Source organism: Nannobrachium achirus (assembly GCF_963921795.1).
Source record: "Nannobrachium achirus genome assembly, chromosome: 13".
NCBI classification, from domain to species: domain Eukaryota; kingdom Metazoa; phylum Chordata; class Actinopteri; order Myctophiformes; family Myctophidae; genus Nannobrachium; species Nannobrachium achirus.
This window is the reverse complement of record NC_137833.1, coordinates 48,169,212-48,192,178: the sequence shown is the minus strand read 5'-3', so window position 1 is coordinate 48,192,178 and position 22,967 is coordinate 48,169,212. Positions and strand designations below refer to the sequence as shown.

Here is a 22,967-nt window from a genome sequence, read left to right as displayed (position 1 = left end):
GTACAGTAGGCTACAGCAGGGGAGGGGGAGACACCAAAAATAATACACAGTATCATCAGCATCTAATTGAGGGGAGGACTACCCAAAGACATGAGCCCCCCCCCCCCGCGCTCATGAGGGTTGACATAATTATTAACCGCTTGAACCCCCGGGCATCCCTATTCTTGGGGAGGGCCCCGAAAATGGCTGATCTACAAGCTCAGAAATAATGCGTCTAAACAGCTTGTAGAGGGGCTATTTTTAACAGTTTTGTATATGGTGTGGGGGAGGAGAGGAGAGGGTAGGGGAGGGGAGGGGAGGGGAGACATCAGTGCCACACCTCTGTGAAGTTGGCACCCCATATGATGAAAACATATATTAAAATGGTGTCATTCTTTAGTGCTGAATTTGTGCTGAATTGTGCCATACATTTTATAATTTGTGCTGTTAACACTTTTTAGTTATTCTACATAACACCACTGTTCTGTTCCTATGTTTTACTATTAAGCACTGCTGCTCTCCATCGCCCTCTGTAGGCCACACCACTGTAATGCTGATAAATCTGCTAATTCATAATCATATAAATATTTATATGGGTAAATATATATAAAAAACACAATTGATGATTTCAATGGCACAAATTGGGGCACATCCACTAAATAATGAGACCCTTTTTTCCCGATTTACTCCAAATCGGGAAAACTATAACTTGAAATATCTCAAAAATTATACCAGCACAAATTATAAAATGTATGGCACAATTCAGCACAAATCCAGCACTAAAGAATGACACAATTTTTATTATGTTTTCATCATATGGGGTGCCAACTTCACGGAGGTCAGTGTCACTGCTGGCAGTGGCACTGATGTACTTGGTCCGCTCTTTCTTGGCAGTGCCAATCCAGGTCCTTTTGGGGTGTGTGTGTATGTGTGCGTGCGTGCGCGTGTGTGTGTGTGTATATGGAACGCTCATCATCGCACCTTGCTTTTGATGTTGCAGTGGCAGCACACGGTCCACAGGTATTTGAGGGTCCTCCACAGCAGTATGATGAAGAGACCCCCGAAGAACGTCACCATGCTGGACGCCAGGAAAGCCCACCACATGCGCTGTCCATTGTTGTCGCAGGGCACCTCGGACGAGAAGGGGATGACCACGTCTTCCATCTTGGACATGAAGATCGACGGGTCCACGACGGCAAGCGGCGGCGGCGGGTTTGCGTTATTGTTGATAGTGTTCTGGGTCCTCATAGAGCCTCCAGCAGCGCTGCCACTACGGTCCGCCTCGGCTAGCATAGAGACAGAGCCCGCTGCTGCTGCTGCGCGGAGAGCCCGCGGTGCCCGGAGCGTCCCCAGCCCCGCTCACCAGCCATGTTAACCCGTATGGGGCCAATATGGGGCCAAGATAAATGGGCAAATATGACAAATAACACTAAAAAGAATCGCTCGTTCGAAATGGCTCAGCCTCTTCACACCCCTTCTCTTCTAATGTTAGTATCCCCCCTCCCCCCTTTTCCTCTGTATTTCAGCGTCTATTATTATGGAACGCTCTTCTTATCTTCCCGTGACGGCAGTGTCACAACAGAACGCCGCACAGCACCACGCACCGCACCGCACCGCACGAACAGAACAGCCGCTCCGGAGAGAGAGAGAGAGAAACGGGTCGGTGGCCCTTGGAGAGAGGCATTTAAATCCACTGCAACAATGACGACGAGACCCCCACAACAACGCAACGAAACGTCGACGACGGAGAATTTCGCGCTTTCGCTTTTTTATTTATTTATTTATTATTCTAATCTGAAGGGTGTCCCGACGGTTCTCTCATTATGAGGCCGAGTGGCAGCTGTGTGCCATGGTGGAAAACAAACACCGGCGGCGTCTTCTCTCTTCTATCTTCCTTTTTGCAGCCGTCGGCTGCCAAATTAACAGTGTTCTGACGAACACGGACGACGGCGGGGGACTAAATAAAAGATAAATAACTGTTCTGTTTTAGCCTGGTTCTTCTGAGCGCTCCTCCGTCCTATGGTCCTCTAGCCGTCTTCCATGGAGGGGAGGGGGAAGGGGGGACCCTGTCGATGACTACACGCCAGCGACGCGGAGGGAGAGAATCGATTTCACTTTCTCTCTTTTTTTCCGGCGGGGGCCGTCAAACGATAATCGATAAAAAGCCTGAACCGTCTGGTTTTTTCATTGAAAACGGCGAACGATATCCCCCTACAGCCATTAATTTCTATAGTCTTCTGCGATTTAATGTTGTTGTCCGCGTCCACTGCAGTGCGTCGTCGCCCACATAACCTTCGTGCGGGCGCGTCGTTCTTCTTTTTTTCCCTTCTTCTTCTTGTACAATTCAAATTCGTCTGCGTTAAAAATGAGAGCGTTGTTGGCGTGTGTTTTATTGTTTTTTTCGAGCGTCGCTGCTGTGTTGCGTTGCCCGTTCGTTCAGTGCGTCTGCAGCAGAGACGACAGGCTCGTGTAGCAGGCAGCGGCCATAGTAGAGGAAAAAATAGGCCAGAAGTTGACCATACCCCTACCCGGGGTAGAACAAAACGCGACATAGTTTTTTCATATCTTTAGGATGTCCCTTTCATGAAATGGATTGTCCCGAGTTTTGCTTTTACTGCAAAAGTCATGAAATTGATCCATGAAGGGACTCACCACATAAGCAAAAAAACGCCTATCCTGAAAGATGGAGTTCCAAGTCAAACCTTTGTCATTTTCTACCTGCAGGTTGTTTTTACCTCATACTTGCACAGATGGTCTACAGGTAGTGTCCTTACATCCCAGAACAATCAGAATGCAAAAATATGGTTCTGTTTTGAATCTGCTGCCTTTTATATAAGGACTTTCTATAGGCGGAAATTACATTCCTAAGGAAAATTCCCCTGTAATCCTTCTATAAGGGGTAGTACAAACTATGACAAAGTTTTTTCATAACTTTTACTTGTCCTCTTCATGAAATGGATGGTCAGTAGTTTTGCTTTTACTGCAAAAGTCATGAAATTGATCCATGAAGGGACTCACCACATAGGCAAAAAAACGCCTACCCTGAAAGATGGAGTTCCAAGTCAATCCTTTGTAATTTTCTATTGCTGGTTGTTTTTACCTCATTCTTGCACAGATGGTCTACAGGTAGCGTCCTTAAATCCCAAAATAATCAGAATGCAAAAAAGTGATTTACCAAGAAAGTGCAGAAATATCCCCAAAAGTTAATCATACACCATTTCCACTTACTGGTAGGGAAGGAGCTGGAAACAAGGGCCTACTACAAACTTGATATCCCGGTATCAATAAGCTTTGGGCTTATCAAGCTTGTTATTAAGCATAGCGGCCCATGACATAATGTTTAAATAATCAAGACAAGAGGCGATCAATACATTGTTACGGTACTATTCATAATATATAGCCATTTAACACTTACTGCACACTAATGAATGATTTTCTAAAGATATTAAATGACAATATTTTTTACTTTTGTCAATTCTCATCCTCATAGACAAACTCAGACTCACAACAACTGGCCAATACAAAAAGATACCAGTTCTGTTCAGAATCTCACATCTCACATCTTCCCACAAAATATTATAAAGCGCTCAACAGTGGGCTCGATAAAAGCCCATGGGTCAATAAGCAGGATCGATAAGGTGCTCATTATCAATACAAATTAACGAACTCCATTCAGATTGTCAATAGGGAATACACCAACAACCAAAACAAAAGAAACCAGAAGAATAATGTCATAATATGCTTGTATTGTGAATCAGGAGTTTTTCTATATATGTGTGCCATTCTTACTGCATGCCAAATAATCAAACAGCAGCTTTTTCTCATTTTAATTTATTTTGTTTATTTCTTTTTCAATATTTTCATATCAACAACTAATTTGAGTGTGAGGGGGACTGACCAATTTGCAAAGCTGGTCAATGGATACAAAGCTGTGATCTCCCAAATTCGGACATAATTTTGTCAGGAGATTTCGTGACGTAATTGGCTGTGTATCTATTGGTCAATGGCTGGTCAATGGATTAATTGAATTCCGTCTTACTATTTATGTTATGGTAATAAATATGGTATGATGGTATATATTATTATAATATAAACGGTAAGAAGGAATTCAGTTCCCAGTGGATTACAACCAAGGGCCACTACAATGCTCTACAGTCAAGGCTGGTCCACAAGGCACAAGCTGGTATAAAAGGATTGTGTAATTTCTTGTTTATTTTAGTTTACAGGCAATGTACTGTAAATACAGGAGCAATATTATGTACAACACAATCCCACAGAGACATTGAGGCACGTACTACTTTGACTGCAACAATCCTTATCATAGCAGTAGAGTTGGGTGAGGTCTCTTACTGCTTGGAGCAGGCTATTTTTTGAACAGGACAGGCTTTAGTGATGTATCCTTTAGCATCCAACCCTTCCCAACTGGATTCCACATAAGGGGTTTGGGGACATGATTGTGGCACCATATACTGTACCAGTTTGGTACATAGCCTGTTGAACATTCAAAACTATCCTCAGTGGGAGGCAGATGTGAGACTGGCATGTCTGTCGTTGATGCAAGAATACAACGGAGCTCATCAAGACTAGAACACACCTGGCCCTTTGCCTTCTGTTTTAGGCCATAGAGAGTGAGGGCATATTGTCTTGAACATCCTGAAGCCTCTGGTAGACTATCTGTCAAGCCAAAGGTTCTCAGACCCTGACCTAATTTATATGTACAGTACTATGGATATACTTGTGTTGCTTGGAATAGCTGCCATTTTCATGCATGCTGGTCATGGGATAGACAACGATACATCCCAATGTCTGATATTACAAATACATTGGGAGTGGCTTTGTGTGAGAGTCTTCTAGCATGGCACGCATTGACTGGATGCAATGCAATGAGCAGCCTGTTCAGAATAAGCAATAATACAGCTTTCAACAAGCTGGCGAAGCACATTCATGAACTTCGGGATCTGAGAATCTTTGGCTTACTGCATGCCAAATAATCAAATATTGGTCAGTCTCCCTTACACTGCTCAAAATAGTTGTTGATTGAAAAAGAAATAGATGAAAATGAGAAAAGGCTGCTGATTATTTGGCATTAAGAATGGCGCACAAAGTGTAGTGTATTCTACTGAATATAGGCTTACATACGTACATACTGTACTGCATCTAAGTCTGAATACCATAGACTGCTTATAGAACAATATGTTTGCTGCTTTTGAGGTGAAGAGAATTAGGCCTTGGGATGTAGGGACACTACCTGTAGACCATCTGTGCAATATGAGATAAAACAACCAGCAGGTAGAAAATGACAAAGGATTGACTTGGAACTCCATCTTTCAGGGTAGGCTTTTTTATGGTGAGTACCTTTATGGATCAATTTCATGACCTCTGCAGTAAAAGTAAAACTACTGACCATCCATTTCATGAAGAGGACAAGTAAAAACACTGTCAGGGTTTGTACTACCCCTTATAGAAGATTATCTCCAGGATCACAGGGGATTTTTCCTTAGGAATGTCATTTCCGCCTATAGAAAGTCCTTATATTAAAGGCTGCAGATTCAAAACAGAACCATATTTTTGCATTCTGATTGTTCTGGGATGTAAGGACACTACCTGTAGACCATATGTGCAAGTATGAGGTAAAAGCAACCTGCAGGTAGAAAATGACAAAGGATTGAATTGGAACTCCATCTTTCAGGGTAGGCGTTTTTTGCCTATGTGGTGAGTCCCTTCATGGATCAATGTCATGACTTTGGCAGTAAAAGTAAAACTCGGGACAATCCATTTCATGAAGGGGACATCCTAAAGATTTGAAAGAACTATGTCGCGTTTTGTTCTACCCCTTATAGAAGATTATCACCAGACTTACAGGGGAACATTCCTTAGAAATGTAATTTCCGCCTATAGAAAGTCCTTATTTAAAAGGCTGCAGATTCAAAACAGAACCATATTTTTGCATTCTGATTGTTCTGGGATGTAAGGACACTACCTGTAGACCATCTGTGCAAGTATGAGGTAAAAACAACCTGCAGGTAGAAAATGACAAAGGATTGACTTGGAACTCCATCTTTCAGGATAGGCGTTTTTTTGCCTATGTGATGAGTCTCTTCATGGATCAATTTCATGACTTTTGCGGTCAAAGTAAAACTTGGGACAATCCATTTCATGAAGGGGACATCCTAAAGATATGAAAAAACTATGTCGCGCTTTGTTCTACCCCGGGTAGGGGTACCTCGAAAACTAAGGCTCTTTTTTAGGGTTTTTTCCTCCTCTACCAGCTGATAGCGCCTGTCAGAGAGAGCCGCTCCACACGCACGCGCGCACACACGCGCGCAATGGATTTGTGTGTGTGTGTGTGTGTGTGTGTGGGTACAGAGGGGGGGGGGGGGGGTCCACTCCAGGCCAGGGACCCCCATATGGGCCAGTGGTACTCAAACTTTTTCATGTCAAGGACCCCCCCCCCCCCCCCAAATTAATATGTAGCCTATAGTCGCACCCATCTTAAAACATATTTCCCCAGCCGAGAAGATTTGTGTTAAAAAGAAAATTACTCAATGAATGAAAAAAATTAAAATAAATAGCAAGCGTGTGAGCCACTTTTGCCAGGGACCCCCTGAAGCCCCTCAAGTTTAAGAACCACTGCATTTAGATGTATACTTTTTTTTTTTTTTGTTTAAGGAAAAATTTCAAGGGGTCTCTTAAGTTGGCAAAATTAGTTAAATAATATGGCTTCTCAAACATGTTCATGTCAAGGACCCCTAAATTGATATGTAGCCTATACTGTAGTAGGCATAGGTATTTGGCCGCAGACCCCCATCTGAAAATACTTTGTACCAGGGACCCCTATAAGAGAATATTTGTGTTAAACATTTCTTTATAATTCAAAGATTTTTTTTTTGAAAGGTTAAAATGTGATGCCTTGTGAGCTTGTAGATCTGCTATTTCTGAATAGCCAAAGTAGGCCTATAAACTAGAACTGCACTCTGTTGAATTTGTCCACAGCATGGAATTGTGGACAAAATCTTATCCTACGACAACAAAATATTAAAGTTTTGGGGTCTGAGAGGCTAAATCTCATCAGATGGTGGTCTGTGGCTCAAATGCAGAATAAACTAGAACTGCACTCTGTCAAGGTGACAACTTGCACCTCACACTCAAGCAGGCCACACATGGCCTACTTGTGCGCAAGGCCGCAAGCAGAGCGCGCCACAAGGTGTGTGCTGCTGGCCTCATGTCCCTAATGTCTTCGCCTGTTAATGAAGACGTTACCAAGAGAACTCTTATACTCTGAAGACCTCATCACCAGGGATGCTGGTCCCTCATTGGCTGTAGGTGTCACCTGACCTACATACATACATTCCCAGAATCCCAGCCGTTTCAGGGCTAAGGTCTTCAGAAAAACCCAGTCATCTATACATACCCAGCCGATTACAGTACTTGTGCGCTCTGCAAGTAACTAGAACTGCACTCTGTTGAGGTGCCAACTTCTGGCCCCTGAAATGCTGGTCCCTGATTGTAGCTACGGGCTTAAACAAAGAAGAACGCCGACGTACATACACGGCCGAACTCAGTACTTGCGCGCTCTGCTGGCGCAAGTAACTAGAACTGTGCTCTGCTGAGGTTCCAACTTGCGCCTTGTGTAGGCCATACATGGCCTACTTGTGCGCCTACTTGTGCGCTTGCAGAGCGCGCCATAAGGTGTACCATGTACTGTAGATGACTTTGCCAGAAATGCTGGTCCCTGATTGGGCTACGGGCTTAAACATGGGCAGACACGGGTGGGGTTGGCGATAGGGCCTTTCTGTGTGGAGTTTGCATGTTCTCCCCGGGGACCCTGTCGATGACTACACGCCAGCGACGTTAATAGAGTTAATACCCTCACAAACACATGCAGTAATCCTGGTCTCAATAATGCCTCCCCCTGGCCAGCCGGGGTTCCTGATGGAGGGGAAAGGAACTGGTTGGAATAACGTGTTCCTTCCACGCGCTACATCCAAACCAGGGAAATCTCCACTGTCAGGTGAAAAGAAGCAACTTGGACTCCTCATGCATAGAAGGAAGCATGAGGTCAGTCCGTTGTCTCCCCAGGCGCGGCAGAGGGAGAGCAGAGCCCAGGATAACATAGGCACTTGGCACTGGGTGAAAAATGGGTTACAAAATTGTGGGATTAAAAAAAATCATGGGCAGACACCGACATACATACAGTACATACGTACATAAGTACATACGCGGCCGAACACAGTACCTGTGCGCTCTGCTTGCGCAAGTTTGCACCTCGACAGCGTGCAGTTCTAGTTAAACCCTTTCTTGGATATACTTCGCATATTATTTTCTTTCCTACTTTATTGATACGTATATAGAATGTTCCAATACCACACATTTTGGACTGGTGGTTGATCAGCCAGGACACAGAAAGTCCTAATATCTTTGCTTCTCTTCTGTGAAATGATTGGACCAAATATAACCTACAGGAAGTGGTTAACTTCCTGGTTCTTTTCGTGACCGGTCTTCACCATGTTCTGTAGAACAATATTATCTTTTGCTTCTCTGCTCTTGATATGATTGGACCAAATATAGCCTACAGGAAGTAATTGGTGGTTAACTTCCTGGTTCTTTTCATCACCAGTCTTCACCATATACTGTAGAACAATATTACAACATTAGCAAAAAAAAGTATTTTGATTGTCACTGCGCAATTCTTTGTGAAGGGGTGGGAGACGGCTTTTATCTTTTCAGTTTTATTCTACTAATGGGGTCGATGGTGAAACTGGGAAAGGTGTGGAGATGACAGCAGTGTGGCAGACAGACAGACTAGGTAGGAGTGACGGTTAAATGATTCTTCGACATATGGGTCTTGACGAAAAGGGTAGTGCTTCTTTTTAAAATGAAAACACCTCAGTTATTGTACAATACAACCGCGAGCGACGAACCTTTAATGTGTGACAGACAGATCACACAACTTTGCGGTGTGATCACACCGCACAGGGCACGGTCACACCACACTTTTATTCTACCTACAAGTAAGACACCTTAAGGACGAGAGGCGACCGCAGAGTGCGGGGAAACAACGGGGAAAAAATGTCAGCGAGGTTGTGCCAATTCTTGGCCATCTGGCCAGTGATGTATACCAGTAAGACTCCCTAATCGGGAGATAAGCGACCGTTGGTCGCTTATCTCCACAAATAGGCCAAAAAATTTGTTTTACCAATTATCAAGACATACGGGCAGTTGACAGTTTGCCATGGTTACTCATTGAAGTTGAATCTCCATATATGGAGATAACCTACGCATCACACTAAGTCTGACCTCACCAGCCCATATTTGGGCATGAGCAACTTATGTCTCCATATATGGAGATATGATGACATCACACAGTCCTCAGCCGATGATGTGGCGTGATGTCATACAATACACAAACGAGCCCTACAGTATAAAGGGGCAATTCTTGCCAGGAAAGAAGCATTTCTTCGACTCAGACCTTATCGCCAGGGTTGGCTTATAGCAGCTGTCGGTAGGACCATATATGGATTCTGTTAGTGTGGATCTCCTAACAGGGCATCATCTGGGATACAATCCCTTTTATGCCCATATATGGAGATCCCTAACAGAATCCCTTTCATGCCCATATATGGAGATCCCTAACAGAATCCCTTTTATGCCCATATATGGAGATCCCTAACAGCATCCCTTTTATGCCCATATATGGAGATCACTAACAGCTAACATAATCCCTTTTATGCCCATATATGGAGATCCCTAACAGAATCCCTTTTATGCCCATATATGGAGATCCCTAACAGAATCCCTTTTATGCCCATATATGGAGATCCCTAACAGAATCCCTTTTATGCCCATATATGGAGATCCCTAACAGAATCCCTTGTATGCCCATATATGGAGATCCCTAACAGAATCCCTTTTATGCCCATATATGGAGATCCCTAACAGAATCCCTTTATGCCCATATATTATGGAGAAATCCCTGCTCTGAGTATCTGACATCAGTGTGATGTCACCTGTTTATGCCCATATATGGAGATCCCTGCTCTGCGTATCTGGTTGCTATGGTAAACAGTTGGTTGCTAGGGTAAAAAACATGGTTGCTATGGTAAACAGTTGGTTGCTAGGGTAAACAGTTGGTTGCTAGGGTAAACAGTTGGTTGCTAGGGTAAAACCATGGTTGCTAAGGTGGTTGCTAACGTACACTAACAAACCAGCAACAACAGACTGTTGCCACAGCAACGTACACAAAGGTTTGTGTACACATGTGGTGTGATGTCATACTGATGCGGAGATATGAGCAGGGCAAAGGTGTGACGTGTGACGTGTGACCGACCGACCGACCGACCGACCGACGGACGGACGGCCGGTGGAGGTTTTCATAGTAAACTGCTCCCTGACGGTCGCAATCAGACCTGTTACCCATATATGGAGATCCATGTACGGTATGGGCTGTCTCCCTCCATAAATGGGCATTCCCATATGAAGTCCTGTTAGATATATTGACCAGTAAGACTCCCTAATCGGGAGATAAGCGACCGTTGGTCGCTTATCTCCACAAATATAACCGACGAATCTCACTAAGTCTGACCTCACAAGCCCCATATTTGGACACAAACAACATATAACTCCATATATAGAGACATAGCTGCTGACATCAGTATGACATCACACTGCTGACATCAGTATAACATCACACCGTACACAAATGACCCTTATATAAGACCGGCATTATCTACCGACAGATTAGATGCAAGCAGGATCTCGACTCTGACACAACTCATCGGCTCATAAGCAGTATATGCCCATATATGGGCATGGGCATATACTGATGACATTGAGGTTAGACAACACCATCCATATTTGGGCATAGCTGAAATGGGAACTCCAGGAGTTCCTGTCACGCTCATGTCACCATGACTCAGCTATAACCATATTAGCCTGGTTAATAAACCAGACTGCACAACACCACCCCCTGTTGGTAGTGGACACGCAGTGAGGAATTAGTATGAGCAACACCAGGCTATAACCATATAAGGCTTATACAGTATTGTTATGGCTGAGTCATGGTGACATCATGTCAAAGAGGTCCGCCCACCACCCGCAAACAAATCAGTCAGCTCCATATATGGGTACAAAAGGGGGCATGCCCATATATAGGCATATACTGATGACATCAGGGATCTCCATATATGGGCATAAAAGAGACAAGAACCGACATATACAGAGATCTCCATATGGGCATAAAAGGCACAACGACAGTCAGCTCCATATATATGGGCACAAAAGGGGGCATGCCCATATATGGGCATATATACTGTTGACATCAGGGATCTCCATATATGGGCATAAAAGGGACAAGAAAAATGGAGATACAAGGTTTCTGCTTGACAGGATAAAGATATAATGAACCCAGTTACCCCATGAGCTTGTGATGTCACAGAGTGATGTCAGAGCACGTCATCATCAGTGACCACACTCGTTTGATCCACATTTGTTTACAGAGGGTTGTCGTGGTTACTCAATATGTTTGAGAGAGCCCTGGTTGTTATGGTTACCACTGCTGCATGGACTCCATATTTGGGTACAGCTGACCTCGCCATACCACTAAATATGGGCATAATGATGACATCATCAGGGGACTATATAACCGCCCGCTTGCAAACATACACTCATAAGATCAAGTACCTTACTAGGGTAAAAAAACATGGTTGCTATGGTAAACAGTTGGTTGCTAGGGTAAACAGTTGGTTGCTAGGGTAAAACCATGGTTGCTAAGGTGGTTGCTAACGTACACTAACAGACCAGCAACAACAGACTGTTGCCACAGCAACGTACACAAAGGTTTGTGTACACATGTGGTGTGATGTTCCCCCCTGATCACAACCTCCACCTCTCACGTCATACGGGTAGCCATAGTTACACCTGGAATGTTGAATCTCCATATATGGAGATAACCTACGCATCACACAAAGTCTGACCTCACCAGCCCATACTTGGGCATGGACGACTTATATCTCCATATACGGAGATGGCCATATATGGAGATACGATGACATCACAGAGTCCACAGCTGATGATGTGGCGTGATGTCATACAATACACAAACAAGCCCTATATAAAGGGGCAATTCTCACCAGGGAAGAGAGCATTGCCTGGAATGTTGAATCTCCATATATGGAGATAACCTACGCATCACACAAAGTCTGACCTCACCAGCCCATACTTGGGCATGGACGACTTATATCTCCATATACGGAGATGGCCATATATGGAGATACGATGACATCACAGAGTCCACAGCTGATGATGTGGCGTGATGTCATACAATAAACAAACAAGCCCTATATACTGATGCGGAGATATGAGCAGGGCAAAGGTGTGACGTGTGACGTGTGACCGACCGACCGACCAACCGACGGACCGACCGACGGACCGACCGACCGACGGACGGACGGCCGGTGGAGGTTTTCATAGTAAACTGCTCCCTGACGGTCGCAATGACATCAGGGATCTCCATATATGGGCATAAAAGGGATTCTGTTAGAGTGGTTCACATGACATCACAACATACAATATATTTTATGCCCATACATGGAGATCCCTATCTGAACCAGCCACACAGATATGGGCCATGTCTTAGCCATCTGGCCAGGGATATATATCGATGACATCAGGGATCTTCATATATGGGCATAAAAGGGATTCTGGAGAATACCCTTATATGGACTTTTACATAGGTGATATCACCTGTGATCATCTGTGATGTCACAGTGATGTGTCAAGGGAACCACAGTGTCAGGCGTGACCTTCTGAGATACAGTACACGGATACATGGACAAGATGTGCCGGACATCACAGTGACATCAGAGCCTGATGTCAGAGTGGCAACATAGACTGTAAAAATGTATACACGTCTACACGCGGACAAGCTGTGACGTTTCTCATAGTAAACTTTTTTTTCTTTTCAGGGGAACCACTCTACCAGAATGGGTTTGCCGCTCTGACATCACGCTCTGGCTTCACTGTGTTGTCACACTGACAGAATCCCTTTTATGCCCATATATGGAGTTCCCTGATGTCATCTAAACCCTGGTCAATATTAATTGATTGATTAATTGATTATTTTATTAGACAAAAATGGAGAACAGTACAAGTAGTCAATACAATTGAAATGTAGTGTAGTACAGTACAAGTACAGTTAAACACCCTGCCTAAAAGGACCATCTCAAATAAGACCTTTTACGGTCTTTTTTTACGTTGAAATCCCTCCGTAATGATGCCCTGTTAGAGAGATCCCTGTGATGCCAGGGGGAACAAATCCCTTTTATGCCCATATATGGAGACATGGAGATCCCTGTGATGCCAGGGGAACAAATCCCTTTAATGCCCATATATATCTAGTCTAGACCCCTCTAGGGGGTCCTCCAAATCCTTGTGATAGAAACTTTTTTTTTTCTTTTTGTATATTAACCACTTGAACCCTAGTGTCCTTATTCTGAGAACTTTAGCCAAAAATAGCCGATCTACAAGCGCACACCGCCTCGCGCTGCGAACTATGGTGTAGAGGGGAAAAGGAGCAGACTAAGTACAGAGTGAAAGGTCAAGTTTATTAAGTATTGATGGTTCAAGTTGTTCAATATCTGTAAACACAAATTGACATATCCAAAATACACTGATGATTGTGCTGTCAAACAATGAAACTATATGGAATCTATGATAAGGTTGTGGGGGTCCCTGCTTCATCTCTTCCTCAACTACAGGGTTCCTTGGCCTGAAAACGTTGAAGAACCCTGGTCTACTGGGGTGCACAGGACATGTGGTGCTGATCAGTGCAGCAGTTTGTGACACACAGCTTCCTATCTCCTTGTGGTTCCTCCAAACCCTGATGCAGTGCGTGTCCCTGAGCTGTTGTTGTTGGAGGGCTGATCATCAAGTACAGGTCCAGGTCTGCCCTCTGTGAAGTGGTTGTCGCGGTAGGGTTGTTGTCTCCTGTGGCTTCCAAACTGGTATCCAAGTATCCCTCCTGTCCCCAGGCCTGTCCAGAAGCCACCTCCTCCTCCTCCTGTTCCGGTGGAAGCACAGTCTCCTGGGTAATGTTGTTGGTTGCTGTAGTAGTCATTGTGGAAGCCATAGCCTGGATTTCCACCATGGCCTGGATTGTATGGAGGAGGGCGAGGAGGGCGAGGAGGGCGAGTGGGCTCTCCAATGAGGAAGATCTCATAGATGGCACAGGCTATGATGAGCAGCAGGAGCAGCAGCACAGCCATTCCTAGCAGACTGACTAGTGACTGAGAGGCCGGGGCCCCTTGGGCCGCCCTGCGGTGGCCCTCCTCCGTCAGCTCCAGCTTGTACTCCAACCCACAGGAACCCGTCAGGACGTAGGCGTCCTTGGGATGGCTGTAGCCCTCGCAGCTCACCTCTATTTGACCAAAGCGGTACCGATTGTCCATGTCTGCCTTACATTGCCACTGGACGTCGACTCCGTCCCACCCTTTGTTAGTGCACTGGACCACTTGGAGGACAAAGGCCCCGCAGCCTGCGGAGCCGCCGACACATCTGAGCTGGGGAACGGGGCTGGAACGGCGGCCTGTGGTCCAGCGATCCTTGTAAAGTGTCAAGGCGCTGACATCGCGCAGCAACACACTGGCTCCTGGAGATTCATTCCCACCCTTTGAGGCAACAGTTGAAACCACAAAGAGAAGCTGAATAAGCAATATGATAAATCTCTTCATTTCTAGTAAATTATTATCCCTTTACAAACAACATTCACCACTGACAAGATGAAAGCAAGACTTCAGAAGTTATGTAAAATTGCTACTCAGAAGGAACTGGTTTCTAGGGTTAGGACCCGCCGCAGTGGTGTCCGGTAAGAACTTAACCGAGATGCCTTGAATCGTATGAGAGGCTCTGAAGTCTTGCTGGGAGAACTAGCTGAGTATCTTGAGATGGTTGGATGTGATGATAAGCTATAAGCTTAGGTGATCCTGGCGATAAGGTCTGAGTCGAAGAATGCTTCTGCCTTCTCCGGTGTCAAAGGCTCCTATTTATAGGGCTTGTTTGTTTATGAAGGTGACATCAGCATGATGTCATCCTGATGAGGTCACTAACTAGACATCTCTATGGGCCGCTCTTTTGTGTACGATGTGATATCAGCGTGATGGGTGACATCAGCATGATGTCATCCTGATGAGGTCACTAACTAGACATCTCCATACGTCAGTCATTTCCATATATGGAGATTCAACTTCAAGGCGCAATCATGTCAACTGTTAACTGCCGGTATGACGTGAGAGCAATTGAGAGCCTTCGCAACAAATTATATGGTTGAGGCCAGTCATAGACTGGCCTCAAAGTATTCAATATACAACATGATTTGTTCAACCCCCCCTTAAAAAAAGAAACATCATAGATGACTGATGTCATAGAGTGGCCACATGAGGTTTATTCTGATGCCAGGGGGAACAAATCCCTTTTATGCCCATATATGGAGACATGGAGATCCCTGTGATGCCAGGGGAACAAATCCCTTTAATGCCCATATATGGAGATCCCTGATGTCCACATCCCTGATGTCCACATCACTGTGCGCGACCTCGGTCACTTGTCGCCCTGAGGGGTCTTACTAGTACTTTTACTTTGAGTAAAAACATGCAAGTAGTTTTCCCACCACAGGTTGAGAACCACTGTATTCAAGTACAGTATAAGCTGTAGGAGTATAGGGGTGGCTCTAGCTTAGGGCCCTGAATAGCACTGACCCCCTTGCAGTCCAGAGCAACAGCAGTGGCAGCAGGTGCACACAGCCATCTGCCACTAGGCTCCAGACCCCTCTTTTTGGAGGTCACCGTGGGCAATAAACATGTCAATAACCCTCCCTGGTTCCTCTGTAATACAACTGTAATGTCTATAGCCCCAATGTCTTTACATTGAGGGTCTGAGGTGAATTTGACAGGAGTCAGATGACAATTAACCTCGCGTCACCAGGCTTTCCACCGTGGAGGAAAGCCGAGTATTTGTTTCCAAACTGGACTGTGTGAAAAAAAAGAAAAAGAAAAAAACTAGAAGCAGTGCTCTTCCGAGCACAGGTCTCGGCCAGGTCAGGTAATGTAGGTTATAGTGGCCTCCTGGTGATGCTATAATAGGCCAATGTGAAAAGGGTGGCATGTCTTCTTCGCCAGTCCTAGGCCTTTCACAGCATTCTAAGGCTGGTGGCCAATGTGAAAAAAGTGGCATTTGTTCCTCGACGTGGTGGGAATATGTGTTGCAGATTTCACCAAGCTAATATTAGACAATTAGGATGGAATATGAAATATCAGACAGATCGGTCTTGATCACATGATGACAGAGATACTGTGTACTGATTTGCGTGATTGTTTTGCGTGATTGTTTTTGATGGAGTAATAGCAAAGAATGTGTTTTATATGCCTCCTGGTGGCGCTATAAAAGGCAAATGTGAAAAAGGTTTTTCCTTAGCCTAGGGACTGTGCACACAAAGTTTTCCACTGATCGGTGGAGTTAAGGAAAAAAATGGCCTGTTATAGCGCCACCATAAGGCTGATTTGAGAAATGTGAAGTGGCATTTCTTCCTCTGCCTAGTGTGAACGTGTGTGCCCAATTTCAAGATTGCACGCTGTGTTCATGATTTGAGACATTTTGTTCAAAACGGAATGATCCTGCAAATTTTGGAAGCCAATTGTAGGATGGAATATGGAAAATCGGACAGATCCATGTCGATCACATGACTGTAGAGATACTGTGTACCGATTTGCATGTTTTTTTGGACAAAATCTGTAGGAGTAGTGTACACAAATGTGTTTTGCAAACATTGCCCTCATGGTGGCACTAGAACAGGGCCATGTGATAAATGTGGGGTAGAGGTTCTGAATTGGCATCCAGGGAGTGTGTGTGGAGAGTTTGGCCGTGATCGGGCCAACGGTGCCAGAGATTAGCTGGTAACAAGACCAGGCACCAGCTTCAGGGTCAGAAAGTTACAACGGAGCTCTGGAGGTGGAATGCCAGACAGTATGGGGAGGGACAGGGGTTGATGGTAAGGCACCACTGATTAGCCTCATGGCAGTGTTGAGCACACCATCAATGGAGGCTGTATGGCTATGGTTCCATGCAGGGGCGGCTTACTCAGCCGTGGAGTATGCAAGTGCAAGGGTAGAGGTGCGCAGGGTGGTGAAGTCTCTTCAGGAGGTTTACGCGAGCAGCGGTCTTGCCAGTGACTTGTTGGATGTGTGGCTTGAAGGTGAGGCTTCGATCAAGTGTAACACCAAGGTATTTGTGGTTGGGGCCATGCTTGATGTTGGTGCCATCGAGTGTAACATTGAGCGTGGTATTGGCACATCGATTGGCAAGATGGAAAACAGAGCATAATGTCTTGGGCAGGCTCAGCTTTAGTTGCCATTTGTGGAAATACCTGCTCAGTAGAGAGATCTTTCTCAAGGGCATTCTTTCGCCATCTCTTCGGCCTGGCGGAGACCATGACTCATGTTTCGGTGGGCTCCGGTTGGCGTCGCATTGTTTTCTTTTTTTTTTCACATAATGCCAATTTATGTGTTTAGCCTCACTAGTCGCACCACGAGTAAGAATAAAATATGGACATACCATATAGTACTCATTATGGAGAATGTCCCATTTCACACGTTTCGAAATGTATAAAATGTACATTGTATTTACATGTACTACTTGTGCGCCTACTTGTGCGCCTGCAGAGCGCGCCATAAGGTGTACCATGTACTGTAGATGACTTTGCCAGAAATGCTGGTCCCTGATTGGGCTACGGGCTTAAACATGGGCAGACACGGGTGGGGTTGGCGATAGGGCCTTTCAGTGTGGAGTTTGCATGTTCTCCCCGGGGACCCTGTCGATGACTACACGCCAGCGACGTTAATAGAGTTAATACCCTCACAAACACATGCAGTAATCCTGGTCTCAATAATGCCTCCCCCTGGCCAGCCGGGGTTCCTGATGGAGGGGAAAGGAACTGGTTGGAATAACGTGTTCCTTCCACGCGCTACGTCCAAACCAGGGAAATCTCCACTGTCAGGTGAAAAGAAGCAACTTGGACTCCTCATGCATAGGAGGCATGAGGTCAGTCCGTTGTCTCCCCAGGCGCGGCAGAGGGAGAGCAGAGCCCAGGATAACATAGGCAATTGGCACTGGGTGGAAAATGGGTTACAAAATTGTGGGATAAAAAAAATTAAAATAAATCATGGGAAGACACCGACATACATACAGTACATGTACATAAGTACATACGCGGCCGAACACAGTACTTGCGCGCTCTGCTTGCGCAAGTTGGTACCTCGACAGCGTGCAGTTCTAGTTAAACCCTTTCTTGGATATACTTCGCATATTATTTTCTTTCCTACTTTATTGATACGTATATAGAATGTTCCAATACCACACATTTTGGACTGGTGGTTGATCAGCCAGGACACATAAAGTCCTAATATCTTTGCTTCTCTTCTGTGAAATGATTGGACCAAATATAACCTACAGGAAGTGGTTGCGACCGTCAGGGAGCAGTTTACTATGAAAACCTCCACCGGCCGTCCGTCCGTCGGTCACACGTCACACGTCACACCTTTGCCCTGCTCATATCTCCGCATCAGTATGACATCACACCACATGTGTACACAAACCTTTGTGTACGTTGCTGTGGCAACAGTCTGTTGTTGCTGGTCTGTTAGTGTACGTTAGCAACCACCTTAGCAACCATGGTTTTACCCTAGCAACCAACTGTTTACCCTAGCAACCAAATGTTTACCATAGCAACCATGTGTTTTTACCCTAGCAACCAACTGTTTACCATAGCAACCAGATACGCAGAGCAGGGATCTCCATATATGGGCATAAACAGGTGACATCACACTGATGTCAGATACTCAGAGCAGGGATTTCTCCATAATATATGGGCATAAAAGGGATTCTGTTAGGGATCTCCATATATGGGCATAAAAGGGATTCTGTTAGGGATCTCCATATATGGGCATACAAGGGATTCTGTTAGGGATCTCCATATATGGGCATAAAAGGGATTCTGTTAGGGATCTCCATATATGGGCATAAAAGGGATTCTGTTAGGGATCTCCATATATGGGCATAAAAGGGATTCTGTTAGGGATCTCCATATATGGGCATAAAAGGGATTCTGTTAGGGATCTCCATATATGGGCATAAAAGGGATTCTGTTAGCTGTTAGTGATCTCCATATATGGGCATAAAAGGGATGCTGTTAGGGATCTCCATATATGGGCATAAAAGGGATTCTGTTAGGGATCTCCATATATGGGCATGAAAGGGATTCTGTTAGGGATCTCCATATATGGGCATAAAAGGGATTGTATCCCAGATGATGCCCTGTTAGGAGATCCACACTAACAGAATCCATATATGGTCCTATCGACAGCTGCTATAAGCCAACTGGCGATAAGGTCTGAGTCGAAGAAATGCTTCTTTCCTGGCAAGAATTGCCCCTTTATACTGTAGGGCTCGTTTGTGTATTGTATGACATCACGCCACATCATCGGCTGAGGACTGTGTGATGTCATCATATCTCCATATATGGAGACATAAGTTGCTCATGCCCAAATATGGGCTGGTGAGGTCAGACTTAGTGTGATGCGTAGGTTATCTCCATATATGGAGATTCAACTTCAATGAGTAACCATGGCAAACTGTCAACTGCCCGTATGTCTTGATAATTGGTAAAACAAACTTTTGGCCTATTTGTGGAGATAAGCGACCAACGGTCGCTTATCTCCCGATTAGGGAGTCTTACTGGTTAACTTCCTGGTTCTTTTCGTGACCGGTCTTCACCATGTTCTGTAGAACAATATTATCTTATTGCTTCTCTGCTCTTGATATGATTGGACCAAATATAGCCTACAGGAAGTAATCGGTGGTTAACTTCCTGGTTCTTTTCATCACCAGTCTTCACCATGTACTGTAGAACAATATTACAACATTAGCAACAAAAAAAAAGTATGTTGATTGTCACTGCGCAATTCTTTGTGAAGGGGTGGGAGATGGCTTTTAATTTTTCAGTTTTATTCTACTAATGGGGTCGATGGTGAAACTGGGAAAGGTGTGGAAAATGACAGCAGTGAGACAGACAGACTAGGTAAGAGTGACGGTTAAATGATTCCTCGACATATGGGCCTTGACGAAAAGGGTAGTGCTTCTTTTTAAAATGAAAATACCTCAGTTGTCGTACAATACAACCGCAAGCGACAAACCTTTAATTTGTGACAGATCACACACCTTTGCGGTGTGATCACACCGCACAGGGCACGGTCACACCACACTTTTATTCTACCTACAAGTAAGACACCTTAAGGGCGAGAAGCGACCGCAGAGTGCGGGGAAACAACGGACTTAAAAACATTATAATAATAGTCAGCAAGGTCGTGCCAATTCATGGCCATCTGGCCAGTGATGTATATCAGACCTGTTACCCATATATGGAGATCCATGTACGGTATGGGCTGTCTCCCTCCATAAATGGGCATTCCCATATGAAGTCCTGTTAGATATATTGATGACATCAGGGATCTCCATATATGGCCATAAAGGGATTCTGTTAGAGTGGTTCACATGACATCACAACATACAATATCTTTTATGCCCATACATGGAGATCCCTATCTGAACCAGCCACACAGATATGGGCCATGTCTTAGCCATCTGGCCAGGGATATATATCGATGACATCAGGGATCTTCATATATGGGCATAAAAGGGATTCTGGAGAATACCCTTATATGGACTTTTACATAGGTGATATCACCTGTGATCATCTGTGATGTCACAGTGATGTGTCAAGGGAACCACAGTGTCAGGCGTGACCTTCTGAGATACAGTACACGGATACATGGACAAGATGTGCCGGACATCACAGTGACATCAGAGCCTGATGTCAGAGTGGCAACATAGACTGTAAAAATGTATACACGTCTACACGCGGATAAGCTGTGACGTTTCTCATAGTAAACTTTTTTTTCTTTTCAGGGGAACCACTCTACCAGAATGGGTTTGCCGCTCTGACATCACGCTCTGGCTTCACTGTGTTGTCACACTGACAGAATCCCTTTTATGCCCATATATGGAGTTCCCTGATGTCATCTAAACCCTGGTCAATATTAATTGATTGATTAATTGATTATTTTATTAGACAAAAATGGAGAACAGTACAAGTAGTCAATACAATTGAAATGTAGTACAGTACAAGTACAGTTAAACACCCTGCCTAAAAGGACCATCTCAAATAAGACCTTTTACGGTCTTTTTTACGTTGAAATCCCTCCGTAATGATCCCTGTGATGCCAGGGGGAACAAATCCCTTTTATGCCCATATATCGAGACATGGAGATCCCTGTGATGCCAGGGGAACAAATCCCTTTAATGCCCATATATATCTAGTCTAGACCCCTCTAGGGGGTCCTCCAAATCCTTGTGTGATAGAAACTTTTTTTTTTCTTTTTGTATATTAACCACTTGAACCCTAGTGTCCTTATTCTGAGAACTTTAGCCAAAAATAGCCGATCTACAAGCGCACACCGCCTCGCGCTGCGAACTATGGTGTAGAGGGGAAAAGGAGCAGACTAAGTACAGAGTGAAAGGTCAAGTTTATTAAGTATTGATGGTTCAAGTTGTTAAATATCTGTAAACACAAATTGACATATCCAAAATACACTGATGATTGTGCTGTCAAACAATGAAACTATATGGAATCTATGATAAGGTTGTGGGGGTCCCTGCTTCATCTCTTCCTCAACTACAGGGTTCCTTGGCCTGAAAACGTTGAAGAACCCTGGTCTACTGGGGTGCACAGGACATGTGGTGCTGATCAGTGCAGCAGTTTGTGACACACAGCTTCCTATCTCCTTGTGGTTCCTCCAAACCCTGATGCAGTGCGTGTCCCTGAGCTGTTGTTGTTGGAGGGCTGATCATCAAGTACAGGTCCAGGTCTGCCCTCTGTGAAGTGGTTGTCGCGGTAGGGTTGTTGTCTCCTGTGGCTTCCAAACTGGTATCCAAGTATCCCTCCTGTCCCCAGGCCTGTCCAGAAGCCACCTCCTCCTCCTCCTGTTCCGGTGGAAGCACAGTCTCCTGGGTAATGTTGTTGGTTGCTGTAGTAGTCATTGTGGAAGCCATAGCCTGGATTTCCACCATGGCCTGGATTGTATGGAGGAGGGCGAGGAGGGCGAGGAGGGCGAGGAGGGCGAGTGGGCTCTCCAATGAGGAAGATCTCATAGATGGCACAGGCTATGATGAGCAGCAGGAGCAGCAGCACAGCCATTCCTAGCAGACTGACTAGTGACTGAGAGGCCGGGGCCCCTTGGGCCGCCCTGCGGTGGCCCTCCTCCGTCAGCTCCAGCTTGTACTCCAACCCACAGGAACCCGTCAGGACGTAGGCGTCCTTGGGATGGCTGTAGCCCTCGCAGCTCACCTCTATTTGACCAAAGCGGTACCGATTGTCCATGTCTGCCTTACATTGCCACTGGACGTCGACTCCGTCCCACCCTTTGTTAGTGCACTGGACCACTTGGAGGACAAAGGCCCCGCAGCCTGCGGAGCCGCCGACACATCTGAGCTGGGGAACGGGGCTGGAACGGCGGCCTGTGGTCCAGCGATCCTTGTAAAGTGTCAAGGCGCTGACATCGCGCAGCAACACACTGGCTCCTGGAGATTCATTCCCACCCTTTGAGGCAACAGTTGAAACCACAAAGAGAAGCTGAATAAGCAATATGATAAATCTCTTCATTTCTAGTAAATTATTATCCCTTTACAAACAACATTCACCACTGACAAGATGAAAGCAAGACTTCAGAAGTTATGTAAAATTGCTACTCAGAAGGAACTGGTTTCTAGGGTTAGGACCCGCCGCAGTGGTGTCCGGTAAGAACTTAACCGAGATGCCTTGAATCGTATGAGAGGCTCTGAAGTCTTGCTGGGAGAACTAGCTGAGTATCTTGAGATGGTTGGATGTG

General features: G+C 45.2%; 3 protein-coding genes across 3 annotated transcripts in view; all 3 read right to left on the bottom strand.

Annotated features, from left to right (window-relative positions):
• Nucleotides 1-1,152, bottom strand: part of LOC308296468 (calcium-activated potassium channel subunit alpha-1a) — a gene marked incomplete at both ends in the record, with an annotated part of 305,715 nt that extends 304,563 nt beyond the window's left edge. Inside the window, one exon of the mRNA XM_080739756.1 lies at nucleotides 961-1,152. Within this exon, the coding sequence (XP_080595882.1) occupies nucleotides 961-1,152 (192 nt within the window). The remainder of the gene's footprint in view (nucleotides 1-960) is intronic.
• Nucleotides 1,153-13,829: 12,677 nt separating this feature from the next.
• LOC308297402 (store-operated calcium entry-associated regulatory factor-like) lies at nucleotides 13,830-14,705 on the bottom strand (the record flags this gene model as incomplete). Its single annotated transcript, XM_080740812.1, has 1 exon — nucleotides 13,830-14,705. The coding sequence occupies one exon, from the start codon at nucleotides 14,703-14,705 to the stop codon at nucleotides 13,830-13,832; it is 876 nt and encodes a 291-aa protein (XP_080596938.1).
• Nucleotides 14,706-21,856: 7,151 nt separating this feature from the next.
• On the bottom strand, nucleotides 21,857-22,741 carry LOC308297401 (store-operated calcium entry-associated regulatory factor-like; the record flags this gene model as incomplete). Its single annotated transcript, XM_080740811.1, has 1 exon — nucleotides 21,857-22,741. The coding sequence occupies one exon, from the start codon at nucleotides 22,739-22,741 to the stop codon at nucleotides 21,857-21,859; it is 885 nt and encodes a 294-aa protein (XP_080596937.1).
• Nucleotides 22,742-22,967: the final 226 nt, after the last annotated feature.